A 15369-nucleotide genomic window follows, 5' to 3' on the forward strand; every position below is an offset into this window, starting at 1 on the left:
CTACATCACAAGCAACAATAATTAGCAAAGAAAGCTAGTATATACTGCCAAAACTTCTCACAAGATAATCACACAATTACCATTATGTATTTACAGCCTCCATGGAAAAGCAATGGACTTTTGAGACAAAATTAGCACTCAAGTCATGTGCAGTATTTGGATGCAGATGCTGCAACCACATGTGCCCACATTTTTAGCCGAGCCTTCACATCTTTTGGATCATCACCTGAATTACAAAGTTTGGGAGAAAAGAAAAAGAGAGAAAACCTGTTAGAAAGATCAGTTAATTCTTGTTGCTTAATTCAGATTAATCATGAATTGATCACCCTATGAAAAACTGTTAGAATAAGTAATGTCAATGTGCTATTGAAAGACTTGAGTTATAATTGGAGTAGTGGCTAGCCCTAAGCAGAATCTAGTCTAGCCTAGTGACTCTAGTGTGTAGTTTAGTTACAATTGTGTGCTTGGAACAATGATAGATACACAATTAGGCACGTAAGGTTAGAATTCCTCAACATATTTGGATCGACTTCTCTTTTATCATAATCAATTATGAAACACTTAAGCTTATTCCTAGAATTAGAAGTGTTTCCAAACATGCAGTCTGAAGAGAGCTTCAAACTTAGAATCATTCCTAGAATGAAAAATGTGAATCTAAGCAGTAAGAACAGTATTAACTAAAAAGAGTTGAAAAATTACCAGGACTAGAGATGCGCCAATTGGTGATGGGTGAAGAACCACCACTGCTAGTGTCAAGTGTGGAATTGGAGAGTGAAACAGAAAGACGAGAAGGCACTTCCAATTCAAAGCCAAGATCTTTACAAGCCTTCACTTCCTCCAAATCCATGCATAGTGATCTCCTACCACCTTTAGGCCTAGTTATCACCCATGTGCTCCCATTTCGATCACTTTCCCGACGCATTCCCTTAACCACATGCTCCTCTTCCTCTTTCTCATCAATATTGCTCCTATTTTTCTCTGAACTGTTCCACATGCATGTCTCCTTTCTGATTCTCCTTTTCTTTGTTTTTTGTCCCTCATTGTCACTAGCAGAGTCCTTCACAGTCTGATTCAAATGATAACAGAAACCACTCAACTCATTTTCAGAGTCAGAGCCATCAGAAGAAAACTCCCCATCAGCATCATCACCTTCCCCTTCCAAACTCTCAATTGACATACCTGACAAGTCCACAGCCAAAGCATCATCAAAATTATCATCATCATCAGCACCACACACTGTGCTGCTGGTACAAACAGAAAGCCTGGACAAGTTGTGGGGATGCAGATGGTGATCATGATCATGATGATGATCACCAATATCATTTTCAAAGTCTTCATCTTGCAAAGAAGGGTGAAGCTGAAAGGCCATGTGGTCATTCATGGTGTAGTGCATATACCAGTAATTGTGTATTTTTTCCAAAAGAAAAAGTGAAGTGAAGAAAACAAGAAGGTAGGCAAGGTACTATAGCAGAGTGAGTGTTGGTGGTTAATTGTGTTATGGTGGCAGTGTGTGAGAGGAGAAGGGGAATTAAGAAGAGAAAAAGAGGCAAATGGAGCAGCGTTTGAAATTGTGTTGGGTATTTTGAATCATTATACGTTTCTCATTTCATGATAAGGCTTAGAACAATAGTAGGGGAGGTACACAGACAGACACCATTAACTACCTTATCTATGCCTAACCTTGATTTTTTTTGTTACTAGAAGTTTCGATAGATTCAGTTCTGGTCACCATCATGGACTAGAGCAGGTCTTCGGAACTATAAATCACTTACATGTTGCTCACAAACACAATTGTCACATCATGAACAGAAATTGAACACACAATCTTCTAAAGCGAAGAGTTCTGACTTTACCAATTGAATCAACATGTATTGATCACCTTCAAACGTTTCCTAAGAAACAAACAAGTTAGTAAGAAATTAAAATAAAAAATATCAAATAAAATTATACACTTCCTACCCGTAATTACCGTTGATATGTTGTGGGTTAGCTCAAGTGGTAAGAGCTATGAGACATAAGGGTTGGGTGGGATGAAGAGTGAAAGGATCGAACCATAAGGATGACTAATTTACTAACATTACTAACAATTAACATTTCTTTATAAAAAAAACCATTGATTTGTTGTATGCATAAAGAAAGAGGGAATGCAATGGCGACCTTATGTTCTGTTTGGAACAGCAGAAAAAACCAAGGGAAGAAAAGGATAGAAAGAAAAGTGAAGAAAAAAAAGATATTTTCCCTCGTTTGGTTTCTTCTGACAAAGGAGGAAATAGAAGAATGTAATGGGTTCCACAGTGTAAAATCGTTGTTTCCGATTCGGAAGGAAAACAGAAAAAACAAGTGGATTTTGATGAAGACTAATTTGTCCTTCTCCTCCTTCAGCAGTGGGCCACTAACTCTCTTTCAGCCATGCTTGTCACCAAATAATTAAAAGCACGCAAGTATCACTCATTCACTCCCTTGTACAATTAGATGCTAACTTGATAATCTAATTAGGTGAATTTTATGGTATCACACATTCACAATCTTTGTTCTTCACAAGGCACATTTTCTATCTCTGGTAAGTTGTAACTCAAATGGCCGACATGCGAACCTATCAAAGATTTCAAAGTTGAAAGAATATATGGTGTTAACTTGTGATTTAAATGGCTAAATACCGTTATGTAATCCAAAAGGGGTAAATAGTCAAGTTGGTCTCTAAATGTGTCAACCGTCTTCAAGTTGGTCCATAAACTTCTAAAATGCATCTCACGGTCCTTGAATGTGGCAAAATGTATTCAAGTTAGTCTTTGACGTTAAAAATCATAACAGACGTTAACAAAAGGTTGATATGGATTTTTTTTTGTCAATACCAAAACTTATGTGGCATTTGAGTGTGTTGGGAAAGTTTTAGGACTTCAATTTAGTCCTATGGTTGAAAAGAGCTTCTTTCTCTCCCCACCACCCTCTCTTCCTCCCACCTTTCTCCCCAACCGTCCACCCACTCCACCACCACCACCACTCTAAAATCCCAACTCAAAAACCATAAACCAAAAATCCCCAAATTTTCACAAACCAGAAATAAAAAACCCAAACCCACCCAAACCAAGATATGAGATAGAGATTGAGGATGGTTAAGTTCCAACGAATTGTACGGAAGAAACAAGATCCAACTTAAACTTCATAAACCCCCCACTATAAACACTTTAATCATTGAAGAGTGATGAACAAAGTCCCGATTCAGAATTTGAAAAGAGAATATACAATCATGGCATAGATTGGAGAGTACTTCATACAAAACAGAGCACGAAATTGCTAGAAATGAAAAAAAAACAGTAGAACAAGAAATGGATAGGAAATCAGAGAAAAAAAAAGGCAATCTTTCTCGTTGGACTTCAAGGAGGAAGGAGAGTAGTTGTTTTTCTCTTTCTCGTTGTCAAAATTGGACTCGGACGAAGAATACGAGTCATGGTCATGGATCTTCTCTGCAATAACATGTCAGCATTCCGTTAATGTCTGTTAAGATTTTTAACATCAAGGACTAATTTGAATGCATTTTGCCACATCCAAGGACCATGGGATGCATTGTAGAAGTTTAGGAATCAACTTGAAGGCGGCTGACACATTGAAGGACCAACTTGACTATTTACCAAATCCAAAAGTTAAGCTAAGTAAGACTCTATTATATAAATGTTTGTCAAAGCTTATAAAAGTATCTTAAGGTCTATCGACTCTGAACTCTAAGAGTCAATCCCTATATTAATTTTGAATTTTTCTTTTTGGTCAAATATCAATTTTGAAGTTTTTTTTAAATAAAAAAAAAAACTAACTGTTGCGGGGTAGAAAGAGATTTTTTTTGGTAATAGCTAAAGAGACTGAGAAGTCATAGTTTAAGAGAGATAGTATAGATGAGTAGTAGGCTTCTTTATGGTCCATAACCAGTAGCAGGCTTTTATTTTGGTCCATGACCAGCAGTTTCTTTTTTTTTAAAATAACAGCAGTAGATTTTTATTTCTTAACTCAGTAACGGGCTTGCATTTTTTTTCTTTTACATTCCCCTCAACATGGCCCAGTGAGCCGTGATTTTTGGGCTCCATTTCATTAATCAACTAACCGGCCCAGTAATGGAAATTGCTTTTTTGCACAGCTTTTTTTTTAACTATTTACAAATTACACACACTCATTCTCTTTGACATTAAAAACAAAAAGGCTTAATTGCACTTTTGGTCCCCCAACTTTAGCCTTCCTGTGAAAATCGTCCCCAAATGATCTTTCGTCCAATTCCATCTAAAAACTAACGGAATATTCCTCAAAAAAGTAATTAAAAAATTTAATCTCTGAAACATTCATCATCTTCATCTTAAAAACCCAGAAATTCATCATCTTCATCCCATTTTTCCTTCATCTTCATATAAATGAGTAAATCAAAATTAAGTTTTCTCATCCAAAAAACACTATCCTATATACCAATAAAAAATTATTAAAGCCATCAATTTCAGCAAATTTAATTCTTCACACATCACTCCAGAAGGTAGATCTAGATGGATGAGTTTCGAAGGTAGATCTAGATGGAAAAACACCTCATTATTACAAACATTGCAGGAATTTTCCTGATATTCACAATTTACCAAAAATAGCTTATAAACACTCATCAAGTGAAACCCAAGGAAACAAAATCAAAATTGAATCTTCAGCTACGAAGAAACCCGAAGAGTCTGGCTTGGTGGGTAGTTTGACAGAATGCAGCGAATTTCATGTGGGAATAATGGGGTGAAAACAGCTCCATCACCATGCACGCGGAGCTGAAGATGAAGCTTAGAAACACCTCAACCCACCTGACCCCAGAACCCACCCACACCCAACCTCACCCCATCCCCACCGCAACCTCACCCCACCCCCAGATCTGAAACCCAGCCTCACTTTCGCGTCGCTCTACTCCACCACCGTCACTAACTCCCACCACCGAAACCCAACCCCATCTAAAACTCCCTTTGTTCTTTTTTCTGGGTTTCATGGAGGATATGCAAGATCTGAGTTCTTCAAGAGGTGCGTTTTCAAGCTTGATGGTGTTGTCCGCACGGTGGTTGCTGCGGCGATTGCTGGTGGGTCGGTGGAGGTGAGCGACAGAGTTGGATTTCATCATTTCCTACTTTCTCTTTGATATGCTTCGTTCCCATCCACATGAGGAGCACAACTTAGAGGGAGAAGTAAAAAATGTCCAGACTTTCAAATTGATTGGGCAAGATGGGTGTATCTTCAATTGATGGTTGATTTGAGATTTGAAATTGATGTTTAGGGTGGGGTTGATGATTTTTTTGGTTTGCTTCTGGGTTTTCTAGAGAAGAATATGAAGATGAACATTCATCAATTTCTAGGTTTTTGTTTTAGTTTCTTATTTTTTATTAATTTTTATCCCAGAATTCGTTAAATATTGGATGAAATTGGACGGAAGATCATTTTTGCAACCGGGTGTAAACGTTAGGGACGTTTTTGCTAATTTTGAAGTTTGGGAACGATTTTCGCAAGATACTCTGGAAGACAATCTCACTAAAGTGAGAAATGACCTCACTTAAGAAAGACACTTTACATGAGCTTAAAGAAAAGTTTCACTTAAGTGGGTTGAAGCTAGCTTAAGCTAGCCAAACCGCCTTGAACCCCTATAAATAGTTAGAAATCATACTTTTGCGGGATCCTTTCCATCCTTCTCCTTCTTTCTCTCTAAATCACATAGGGGAGCTGAGCATCACGAAGGAGAGATCCCTAGGTCTGGGATTGAAGGAGTGAAGCTTTAGAGCAATGTGGGAACCAAGGGAGGATTGTAACAACTTCTCAGAGGCCATGGAAAGCTTGATAAAGTTTCTATAATAGTGAATTTGTCTTTGTTTTTTGGGTTTCATATCTTCCTTTCCTATCCCGGTATATATTTCTATTCTATTTTTTATTCAGATTGTATAATTTGATTGTTGTAAATTTATCCATTGATGTAAATGAAAGTCTTTCATGTATGATTTTTTTTTCTATGCTGCACACTTCTAATTTATAGATAAAAGAGGACGCGTTGCTAACCAATCAACTGATAATAAAAGAGCTTTAGTAATTCATAGATTGATTGAGAGATTAATATGAATTAATGTATGCTTAGTTCAATGAAAGTATGACACTTGTCTCTTAGGTCACAACACTGTGTTTAAGTTTTACTTTCTACGCTTCAAGCCTTCAAGTATTAGTGAGTAATTTTTGTTAGATTTTTCAGGACTTGCATGAGACCGGGAGATAATTGTAGGTATTGTTTAAGAAAGAAACCACTCAATGTTTCATCCATTTTAGGATAGGAATATCTTGGGTAGAAACTATAGTGAATTTCCACGTGACAGACGAGGTTGTGAGTTCTAGTAGGAGTTTCCAGGTGATAATGAAAATTCACAAGCCTAGGATACCTTGTCTTATGATAGAATGGTCATTGTGAATGTCTTTGAGATACCTGAGCTATAGTGTTCATTTTGGATTTTCTAGATTTTAAGAGATATCATCTAGGAATTCCAACTGATAGATTCACCTAAGCTAGTTAGGGATAATTAGGTGGATAACTATGAACATTATAAGTGAAATGAACCTTTATAGAGAAGTGTTTGAGTTAAAAACTATTAGGGGATTAGGTGAATGCATTTCGAAATACATCTTCTTTGTCATCTTGTAATCTTTTTTACTGTTTTCTTTATATTTAAAATCACAAAAAAGTTCATTCAAATATTTTTTTATTTGTTCGAATCAATATTTAGCTGGTGGAAGTGATGATCACACAATCCCTATAAATAAAATAAAACTCTATATTATATTACGATGGGATCTCGAAAGCATCCGAAGGTAGTTAGTGTAGGTGAAAATTCTTTCAAGAACATACTTAGTTCTCCTTATTTTGGATTTGAGTATTTGTGTATCAAAAACTCATTAAAAAATACTGTGTATTTAAGTCATGTGCGACTTAGAACTTAATACTAAAAAAATGTGTATTTAGCTCTTTAAACTTTATAAATTGTGCAAAATAATCATTCAATTAATATTTTTATTAATTACTCATGACTATTAATATTTTTATCAATTACTCAGTGAATGAATGAAAAATGATAATTTAATTTAAATAACATAACATAATTTTAAGCACCGTCAATTTCACCTAGTAGTGAAGTTAGGATATTGTTCAGTGATTTATTTTGAGTTGGTTATGATAGTATTCGTGTGTTAGACATGTACTCTCAATGAAAAACTTCCCCCTGCTTATCATTCTTTCACCTTAAAGATTACTTCTATCTTTGAACCAAAATGATACTCACATGAGTGTTGAATACAAGCTATGCAAAATGAGATTCCTGCCTTGCAGGGGAACAATGTATAAGCAAATCCACATGAGTATTCATTTTTCAAATGAATCGTTCATTAGTAAATCTATGGTCTTGATTTATTATGTTCTCACATAAAATTACCTTTCTGATGAGATACATCCACTGTAATATGAACTTATTTATAGGTATGTATAAGTGCTTATTTATAAGCAAATCTCAGCAGCATATGAAAATAAGCTTAAAATAGCTTATGGGTAGGTCGTAAGCTATTTACATAAGCTCTTCCGAACACTTTAATAAGCGATTATTGCTACAAGATAAGATGACCAGGTGCTGATTTAGGTTGTGTTTTGAGTAAACAATTTAATAAAGGAATAAGCGGATTAAGCACTTATTCATAAATCATAAGCTAATTTGAGAAACTTATTTAGATAACTAGAACATAGGTTATACGCTAGCATAAGCTGTTATTCATAAGTTAATCAAAACAGTTTATGAAAATTAGTTCAAAACAACTTATAAATAGGCCATAACACATTTACATAAGCTATGCCAAATACTTGCATAATAAGTGTTTATGTTATAACATAAGCTCAAATAAGCAATTAAAGGTAATCCAACCCCAACAACATTTTGGTACTAAGGAAAACACATGTATAAAAATAGCATTAGATAACAATAGTTTTGATTTACTTTTTTCAGAACTCTTTCATAGATAACAATAGCACCATTACTGTATTACATTCAAAATTTAAAATACATTCATTCTCTCAAAATAGTGACAAACTTTTAAAGGAACAAGTCTTCAGCTGAACACTTTCAATGGGAAGTTTGTCTGCTGGAAAAGGACAGTCAAATTTCCCAGGCTTCTCTTGCAGCAATGCACAAGGTTCAGGAGACACATTGCTTGTAACACCGTGAACATCAGTGCAATTCCATTGCAATTTCTTTCCCACTTTCTCAATATTCGCATTAGAAATGCAAATTCCAGTGAAAGGATCATTAGCAATTCCTTCAAGCTTTGCAGAATATGTGACATTCTTTGCAATCACATCTCTATAATTGATTCCTGTGATGGTAGGTCGTGCTTTTGGGTCAAAGCCAGGGTCAGGGTGTGATCCATAAGAACCTGTCATCCAAAACACATATTTCATGGTGAACAAGTTCATTCCTTTGACAAAAATATTCTTCACATATGCTCCTCTACCAACTGCAGTTTTGATTCTAACTGCTGATTGAGTGTGGATAGCAGTGAGGTCTTCTGCTCTAATGTCTTGTATTCCACCAGACATTTCACTTCCTAAAGCAATCATAGCACTATCAGGGGATATGCATGTAAGTCTTCTGATTATTATGTGTTGGCTTGGCATCCCAACTTTGATTCCATACTCATCCCAACCACTTTTCACTGCAATGCAATCATCACCAGATACAATATAGCAATCTTCAATCCTAGTGTTGGAACAAGAATCTGTAAAATGGAAGAAAAAATAGTTAGAGAATGATTGAAATTTGAGTGAATAGTAACTTTAGTCAATGAAAAATATCAGGGCTAAGAAAGTAGACAAACTAGCAGCCGAAAGATGAAACCAAATTTCAATTAGTCTTTCAAGATTTGTCTTTTTTCATTCTTCAAGGATCATATTAATCATAATTTCCATCTTTTAAGGACTAAATTGAAATCCAGTGGAAATAAACTATATATAATAGAATTACATAAATGATATAAAAATTACCAGGATCAATTCCATCTGTGTTGGGAGAGTCAACTGGTGCAAGAATGGTCAGCCCTTGAATTATAATGTCACTGCAGAGAAAGGTGTGATAAGAACATGAGGATAACAGAACAGAACATAAGGTCCATGAAGATTGAACATAAATTGAAATGAAAATCATTGTCAAACCTGCTGTAAATTGGATGGACAAACCAAGATGGGGAATTGACCAAAGTAAGATTTGCGATTTGAATTTGATTAGAGTACATAATCTCAATCATGTAAGGCCTGGTGAGTTTTAATTGTCCCTTGTGGAACTTGTCCCACCAGTAGTACCATTGTGACCTAATGAACAAATTCAAAACATGTGACATTAAAAATGATTTTCCAAAGGGGCATGATATTAACAAATTCTAATAGAGATGATAATACATGGGCGTTGTAGTTTTACCAGTAATAACAACATCAGTGAGGTGTGTTCCAAAAATGAGACTACTGAACCTTCCAGCAGGTGCATCCCTTCCTCTGCCATATGATGGAAGAACAGGAAGAGAGGGCCACTCTAATTCAACCTGTTAATGTTGGTCAATGGTCAATGGAAATGTTTATTTAGGAGAAAATTAAAAAAAAAAAAACGAACAATTGATGTCAAAATGCTGCTTATCTAACATGCCAAGAAATCAAAGATCGGTTAGAGATTAATGTGATTAGGTAAACAAATTTCCATCAATTCTACTGTGTTAACGAATGCTACATACCTTTTGATAAATGCTACTTTCATAGTAAAATAGAGTGCAAAGGGCATGTGCCATACACCAAAGAAATCATATTCAATTACTCAACAACTATATTTTGTTCACATCTCATATAAACAATACGTGATTGGCCACAAGAACAACATGGGGTTTTATCTTCTTTTATTTTTTACTTCATTCATGTGTCATATAAACAACACATGATTGACAACACGAACAAAAGTGTTTTCAAAAAATTGGATTGGAATTCTGTAACAGTTATGAAACTCATAAATTCACGTAAATAAGAAATCTAAGTCGTTTGATCAAGATTAAGTTTATATTAGCAATCCAATCTGGATGAAACATCTGAGCCATTAGATATTGATGGCTCCGATTAAAATTGTTTTCAACACTGAAATGCTGGAAAAGAAGAGAAAAGTGCATTGGATATACTCAAACTCGAATCACATTCAGAAGAAACAAAAAGAAAAAAGGAATTACATAGGAGTTTCTAAGCTTTGGACACGACTTCATGTTCATGGTATGATTGTAACTTTGAGAGTGGTTTCAGTTCTGTTTGGTGGCTTAGAAGAAATAGACAAAGGTGATATTTATAGTGTTAGATAAGTTAGTATGGAAGGGATTTTAGGCGTTACGTTGAGAAGCAATTAGAATTCAAAGAACTTGTTGATTTAAGAGCTATTAATTAGAATATTGAAAATAATTAGTATTACGTGTTGGGAAAGAACAGTATAGTGGCCGGTTATAGGCAAATGGTACATGCATGGAAATGGATCAGTCAATTTCTTTTGGTAAATGATATCAAGATATTAGTGCAAGTTTGAACCATGATTATCTGCAATTACAATACTCTGACTAGTATTAATTAATTAATTATAAGATTTTTTTCTATATAATTATGCATGCTGAATTAAAATTGGGGTCGTGAGACTAGCGTACCTTTGCTCTGAGGTGGAGAAATGAGTGTTAGTCTGGATGGGGAGGGTGGCGGAGCAATTTGAAAACTGCGGCGGGAATGGAGGGGGAACGTTACAGGATTTGAGGGGTTACAAGAGATTGTAGGGGATGTTGAAAGTGATGAGATGGAGTTTGGTCAGCTGAGCCAATTATTCTTGGTTTGGGTTAGGGAAGAAACAAATCAGCAGCTCATTAAACCTTCTGTTGTGGCAGTTTTGTGCATAACCAACAATTTTTAAACTGTCATGTCTATCAGAATAAAGTTTAATTTAGAGCACTTTTGAGAACAACACAAGAAATGTGCCACATGCTTATGTAAGATGGATAAATCAAATTACTAGGTGGGTTTCCAATATATGTATTCTATCATCTTAAACCAAACCCCAATTTCACAAGGTCAATTTCAAAAAAAAAAAAAAATTCACAAGGTCACAAGGATTCAGTATTATTTAAACCGAAGACTAATATTAAATTTTGCAAATCTTTATTACCACCCATGTTGGTTTGTGGGTTTTTTGGGTTGAACGGTTTTGGTTTTTGGAAGGGAAAAAGGGTTGAGGTGAGGGAGAGCATCAGAGAGCGTGAGAGGGAGGAGATGAGGGTGGAAAGTAGAAAAAGAAGGATGAAGAAGATGAGATGGAGAGAGGGTGATGGTGGTGGGGAGAGGTAGAGGAAGATAGGGGATAGAAAGAATTTTTTTCAGATTCAGGGACTAAATTGAAGCTTTTAAAACTTTCCCACCGGTCTAATGCCACACAAAAAAAATATTTCAAGTCACACTTCGGCGTTAGCTTTTTTTAACCCAAGGACTACTGATGAGGGTGATTTGGCACATCCAGGGACCATGGGCGTCATTTTAAAAGTTTAGGGATGAAGTTGAAGGCGGTTGACACTTTCAGGAACCAAGTTGGCTATTTACCCCAAAATAAATGGTACAGACCAATATGACATGAACTTGTGGCGGTTTTCAAAATGTTTGTGGCTGCTTTCAACACCCAAAACTCATGCCATATGTTTCATGGTGTACTATGGAATCTACCCAGGCGGGCCAGTTTCTGAAAGAATCATGGAGTTTAATGACTTTTTCTCTTGAAATAGGAGGTTTCTTGCTTGCAATGCTTGTTTAGGATAATGTTTCGCCTTTCAAGTGTCCTAAAGGAACTAGAGGACATCGGCATATACACTTGAATGGCCCTTGTTAGCTTGGAAGTCATTGTCTCATTGCACGTACAGTAAAGTGTCCTAAAACGTGTTTTGAATTTCAAATGAACTTAATATGAATACCCGTTGAAGTTAATGTGTCAAAATTCTGCTATTCCGATACACATTAAATTCAACGTCACAAATTCTAACTTCTCCGTGTTAATGCTTTGAGATATGTGTTTATGTGAAATCATGTCTGTGTTGGCTCTAACATCACCACAAACATGCACCGAATATTCAATGTGTGTGTGAGAGAGAACTAAGTATAGAAAACCAAGTACACGAGGTGTTCAAAAATGTCAAAGAATATGCAGATAGGTGTCCAAGCTAAAAACTATTCAGGGGAAATGGTCCCTCTTTGTTGTGTTGTTTAAATTAATCTTTACTTAGGTCACGTCCTTTTCTTGGTGGCAGAAGAGAAATTATTCACCTGTTAATTTGGAGGGTACAACAAGAAACGAGTCTCATTTTGAAAGTGGAAAAGTAATGCTTTCGTGGACTGGTAACTGTCAAGTGTCAAGGCCATTATGGAAGTGAAATATAGTATTCTACTGTCTAGAAAATGATGGACAGTCATGGTAACCTTTGATAGGTAAAAGTGCACCCTATTCAAGTTTAGTGTCATTTTCAGTGCCATCAAAGTTAATGTGACTAGAAGAAGATTATACTGAAAGATATTCACGACCGCATCAACCCGCATCTGCCTGTAAATTCTAAATAAATAGAAATTGATCCAAGCACGTTGAAGAAACTCATAGCATGGTTGGATTCACTTTTCAATTCATCTAATCCAAAATCACTTTTCACCCCACAAAAGCTACTTCTAGTAGCTTCTTTGGAAACCACTTTTCTTTCGAAACGTGAAAACCTACATGACTTGCAAACATATAAGCGCATGTCTGAAAATACTTCTGCAATTGATTCTAAAACAAAATTAATTATGTAGAGAACGCTTCTTGAATAGCTTCAGAGTGTCACTGAAGTTGAGAGGAAAAAGAAACTTCATATGAACCAATAAACAATTGTGATGGCTTGGATATAGAAATTCACCATTGAGGTTACAGTATAGCAAAGAAAGAAAGAGTAAAAAGAAGACAGCAGAGCAATCCTTATTCTGCAATTCTACCCCACACCCAATAAGAAAAAGAAGAAGGTAAAAAAACAAATGGTTTGGCTCACCAGAATCAGCAAAGAGAAAAGAGTGAAAAACAAATGTTTTGTATCAGACTCTGACCTATATACAAGAGAAAAAAATCTGTGGTTTCACACACCTGTACTAAGAATAGCAATCCCTCTAAAATCTTCCTTGCTTTCCTCAAATCATGCTACATGTGTCCAAATGCTGCTCTGAGCTTCTGAATATCCTTGGAAAAGATATTAGATGTTTGGGAAGGTTCTTGCTGCTGCAAAATGGAACCTAAAGTATCAGGCACCAAATGCATGGGAGGCTTTATCTCATTGCACAAAGATTCAGGAGCTTCATTTTGCACAGAACCCATCATTAACATTGGATTGTGAAGGTACTCATCCCATTTATTAGCTTCTGCTGAGTGGTTTAAGTTTTCCATCATATGAATTTGGGACTCTTTAGTAGAGGCACCACAATCTGCCAATCCCCAAGAAGAAAGAGCACTATTCTGAAAGTTTAAGTGGTTGCTGTTTCTCAATTCTGTGCTGCTATTACTTCTATTGCTGCTATTGCTATTATTGGAGGCACTGGCTTCCCAGTAATGGGATCCAGAAATATTGTCAGAGGGAACAACAGAAAGTGGCTTGTAGCATAAAGAACTAGGAAGAAACAAGCTTGTTGTAGGTGTAAGAAGAGAAGTTGCATTCAAAGGAAATTCAGAGTTCATGTCAAAAGGCCTTTGGCTGAACCAATGACTAGTGTTTGAATCGGTTGGAAGACAATCAGTGTTTGAATAACTCATCTGAAGAGGAAAATTCCCCATCAAATCTGAGGGCTGAGTACTCATGAACCTGTCTAGGAACATGTCTTTGCTGCAAGAACCTTCCATATTCTCAGGTGCATAGGCCTTTGGGGAAATTGAAGATGTTCTTTGCTCATAAGAAGCTGCATCTGATTTTGAACTCTCTGATTTCAATAGGTTCAAATTCAGTTCATTGGATAATTGTTGAGGTGCTTTCTCTTGGCTCCTAACATTTTGAATTTCCTCTCCATTCTCACCCTGTGGTAAAGGTTTATGAGTGACAGGGTCTATACCTTGTTGCCTCAGCTTCTTCTTCAGGCAAGAGTTCCAAAGATTCTTTATTTCATTGTCGGTCCTTCCCGGCAATTGCGCCGCAATTTGAGACCATCTGAGACAGAATATGATATCAGAAGAAGCTAAATCACAGTAGAAAAGGCAAAAGGGGAGAATTTATTAATTCAATATACCTGTTCCCTAGTACTGCATGAAGTTCAATTATAAGATTTTCTTCTTCTTGTGAGAATGTTCCTCTTTTTAAATCAGGCCTTAAGTAATTGATCCACCTAAGCCTGCAGCTCTTACCACACCTCTGCAAACCTTACAATACAAAACAATGAAAGAGAGATCAATAACAATGAAAGTAATTGATTACATGCCAAAGAAGAACAGGATGAAGCAGAGAAGGATTAATTTACCTGCTTGCTTAGGCACAGAACTCCAACATCCATGGCCATACTTCGTAATATGCCTCAGAAGTTTCTCATCTTCCTCTGGTGACCACAGACCCTTCCTAAGCTTCTGCTTGTAGCAGCATGAGTGTCTTCCCATTAGTACTTTTCCCCCTTGCCTATAATATTGAGGGGTGAACCTTTTCAATTGACACAAAGTTTGTTTATTCCTATGAGAAATGTCAACAAAGGTGGCACTGAACCACAGTTGAATGTAGGAGGGGCTGTGATAGAGAGAATTTGAGAGATATGAAGGAAGGAAAATGAACTTGCAGATGATAGGATTTGAATTAATATAATAGGCAGGGTGACCCTGTGATATGAAATGAGAGAAGTCATAGTCAATAAGGCTCCTTCTATTTTCTTTTTCTTTTTTACTTTTTTGTAATGTATATATGGATCATAGGATGATCCTTGGCGCAACGTGTTGTTGTCATGTGACTTTGCGGTCAAATGTTCGAGCTGTGAAATCAGCATCTTATAAAAATGCAAGATAAGACTACATACATTAGATCAATAAAGTAGGTTTGGTTTCTCTCTTGAACTCACGCATAGCGGAAACTTTATAGCATCATATTTACTCTTATTTAATGTATATATGGATTGAATTACAATTATATATATATATATGATTGATCTATGTGATAGAGATTAGACTATATATGTGAAACAGGACTTCTTTGTTGTGTATAGGTTGGAGTTGGAAAAAGGGAAGGTTCATTTTGGCAAGGTGAGAAAAAATGGGGTTGATATACAGG

At 36.0% G+C, this 15369-nt stretch overlaps 3 protein-coding genes across 4 annotated transcripts; all 3 read right to left on the reverse strand.

Annotated features, from left to right (window-relative positions):
- Positions 1–21: 21 nt before the first annotated feature.
- On the reverse strand, positions 22–1664 carry LOC130718899 (uncharacterized). Its single transcript, XM_057569545.1, has 2 exons — positions 700–1664; positions 22–226 (listed from the first exon to the last, which is right to left on the reverse strand). The coding sequence occupies exons 1-2, from the start codon at positions 1391–1393 to the stop codon at positions 144–146; spliced, it is 777 nt and encodes a 258-aa protein (XP_057425528.1). The 5' UTR covers positions 1394–1664; the 3' UTR covers positions 22–143.
- A 6385-nt stretch (positions 1665–8049) lies between these two features.
- On the reverse strand, positions 8050–9651 carry LOC130720373 (probable polygalacturonase). Of its 2 annotated transcripts, XM_057571004.1 has the most exons (4): positions 9486–9651; positions 9224–9379; positions 9056–9126; positions 8050–8790 (listed from the first exon to the last, which is right to left on the reverse strand). In XM_057571004.1, the coding sequence occupies exons 2-4, from the start codon at positions 9313–9315 to the stop codon at positions 8090–8092; spliced, it is 864 nt and encodes a 287-aa protein (XP_057426987.1). In that variant the 5' UTR covers positions 9316–9379; positions 9486–9651; the 3' UTR covers positions 8050–8089. The 2 variants fall into 2 exon arrangements, with proteins under 2 accessions (XP_057426987.1, XP_057426986.1); XM_057571003.1 differs by lacking the exon at positions 9486–9651 and having other exon boundaries at positions 9224–9436.
- Positions 9652–12959: 3308 nt separating this feature from the next.
- LOC130720372 (transcription factor MYB61) lies at positions 12960–15131 on the reverse strand. Its single transcript, XM_057571002.1, has 3 exons — positions 14579–15131; positions 14351–14480; positions 12960–14271 (listed from the first exon to the last, which is right to left on the reverse strand). The coding sequence occupies exons 1-3, from the start codon at positions 14709–14711 to the stop codon at positions 13278–13280; spliced, it is 1257 nt and encodes a 418-aa protein (XP_057426985.1). The 5' UTR covers positions 14712–15131; the 3' UTR covers positions 12960–13277.
- Positions 15132–15369: the final 238 nt, after the last annotated feature.

The sequence above is a fragment of the Lotus japonicus genome, chromosome 5 (assembly GCF_012489685.1).
Source record: "Lotus japonicus ecotype B-129 chromosome 5, LjGifu_v1.2".
NCBI lineage: Eukaryota > Viridiplantae > Streptophyta > Magnoliopsida > Fabales > Fabaceae > Lotus > Lotus japonicus.

Coding starts and splice junctions, on each gene's coding strand:
- LOC130718899 (XM_057569545.1), bottom strand. CDS start 1,393: ATGCACTACACCATGAATGACCACATGGCCTTTCAGCTTCACCCTTCT. Junction 227..699: donor TTGGCGCATCTCTAGTCCTG/GTAATTTTTCAA, acceptor TTTGTAATTCAG/GTGATGATCCAAAAGATGTG.
- LOC130720373 (XM_057571003.1), bottom strand. CDS start 9,408: ATGTCACATGTTTTGAATTTGTTCATTAGGTCACAATGGTACTACTGG. Junction 9,127..9,223: donor GTCCATCCAATTTACAGCAG/GTTTGACAATGA, acceptor CTTTCTCTGCAG/TGACATTATAATTCAAGGGC. Junction 8,791..9,055: donor CACAGATGGAATTGATCCTG/GTAATTTTTATA, acceptor TCCATTTTACAG/ATTCTTGTTCCAACACTAGG.
- LOC130720372 (XM_057571002.1), bottom strand. CDS start 14,711: ATGGGAAGACACTCATGCTGCTACAAGCAGAAGCTTAGGAAGGGTCTG. Junction 14,481..14,578: donor TTCTGTGCCTAAGCAAGCAG/GTAAATTAATCC, acceptor TTGTATTGTAAG/GTTTGCAGAGGTGTGGTAAG. Junction 14,272..14,350: donor CATGCAGTACTAGGGAACAG/GTATATTGAATT, acceptor ATTCTGTCTCAG/ATGGTCTCAAATTGCGGCGC.